A 1,420-nucleotide genomic window follows, 5' to 3' on the forward strand; every position below is an offset into this window, starting at 1 on the left:
TACCTTGAGTCAGGGCAGTTTTAAAGCTCTTGCAATGCTCTTATTTGTATATTCAGTTGGTGATATCAAGTAAGCCATCATGTAAGTTCAGGTGCAGAACACTCTCAACATGTTGTCGTCCATCTAAGGCACTTCACAAACAGCTGAGCAGCTCCCCCACATCTCCATTCTGTCTGGCCCTATTTTTCGAGAATTCAAGATCATTTCATTTTCAAGAGTCTCCTCAAAGCCTCCTTCACCTCCTTATTCCTCAGGCTGTAGATCAAGGGGTTCAGCATGGGAGTCACCATGGTGTAGAGCACCACAGCCCATTTATCTGCTCCTCTTGAGCTGTCTGAGGTGGGGTTTAAGTACGTGAAGCAGGATGACCCATAGAAGATGCTGACAGTGGTGAGGTGGGAGGTGCAGGTGGAGAATGCTTTGCGCTTGCCCTCGGCTGAATTGATGCTCAGGATGGTGGGGATGATGGCTACATAGGAGAGCAGGACAACCAGGCTGCTGGACACACCAAGGAGAGATGCTGCAGTGGTCAGGATGATGTGGCTGAGGGTGGTGTCGAAGGTGGAGAGGGAGATGAGAGGGGAAATGTCACAGAAGAAGAGGTTGATGGTGCTGGAGCTGCAGAAGGACAGGGTGGACATGCTGATGGTCTGTCCCACACCATTGGTCAGCCCCATGAGGTAGGAGCCAGTCACCAGCTGGAAACAGCACTTTGGGGACATGACAAGGGGGTAGAGCAGGGGATGGCAAATGGCCACATAACGGTCATAGGCCATTGAAGCCAGCAGGTAGTACTCAGTCATCCCAAAGACATCAAAGAGGAAGACCTGAGCCACACACCCAGCATAAGCAATGCTCTTCTTCTCCAACATCAAGTCAACCAACATCTTGGGGGTGATGATGGTGGAAGAACAGAGGTCTACAAAGGCCAGGTTGCCCAGGAAATAATACATGGGGGAGTGGAGGTGGGGGCTGGCCCTGATCAAGATGATGATGCCCAGGTTGCCCACGATGGTGACAAGGTAGGTGAGCAGGAAGAGCAGGAACAAGTTGCCCTGAGTCACCGGCTCCTCTGTGAACCCCACCAGGCTGAACTGGGTCACTTGGGTGCAGTTGCTTTGTGCCATGGGCTGGATGGTGCTTTGTGTGTGAGCTGCTGGCTGGAGGTTTCTTGTCCAGCAGGCAGGGATGTGCCAGGTGCAAAAGCCTCTGTGTGCTGGGAGCTGCTCAGAGACAGTCCTGCAGGACGTAAAGGGAGAGTTGAGGCACAGATCAATGAGGAACAGGTTGGGGAAAGTCCTGTCCCAGCACAGGGAGAACAAAGGGGTGCTCAAGCACTTCAACACCATGGCACAAGGTGGTGCCTGCTCCTCTGGCTCACCTGCAGATGCTGAGCACTGAGCCCTGTGGAAAGCAGTGG

At 52.9% G+C, this 1,420-nt stretch overlaps 1 protein-coding gene across 1 annotated transcript; it reads right to left on the reverse strand.

The window, feature by feature from the left end:
- Positions 1-200: 200 nt before the first annotated feature.
- LOC117436896 (olfactory receptor 5G3-like) lies at positions 201-1,127 on the reverse strand. The gene has a single exon (XM_034068939.1). It carries the CDS (start codon positions 1,125-1,127, stop codon positions 201-203), a length of 927 nt encoding a protein of 308 aa, XP_033924830.1.
- Between the last annotated feature and the right edge of the window lie 293 nt (positions 1,128-1,420).

This window comes from Melopsittacus undulatus, chromosome 13, assembly GCF_012275295.1.
Source record: "Melopsittacus undulatus isolate bMelUnd1 chromosome 13, bMelUnd1.mat.Z, whole genome shotgun sequence".
Classification (NCBI taxonomy): Eukaryota; Metazoa; Chordata; class Aves; order Psittaciformes; family Psittaculidae; genus Melopsittacus; species Melopsittacus undulatus.

Excerpts from the sequence above, each read along its gene's own strand:
- LOC117436896 (XM_034068939.1), bottom strand. The coding sequence starts at position 1,127 with ATGGCACAAAGCAACTGCACCCAAGTGACCCAGTTCAGCCTGGTGGGG.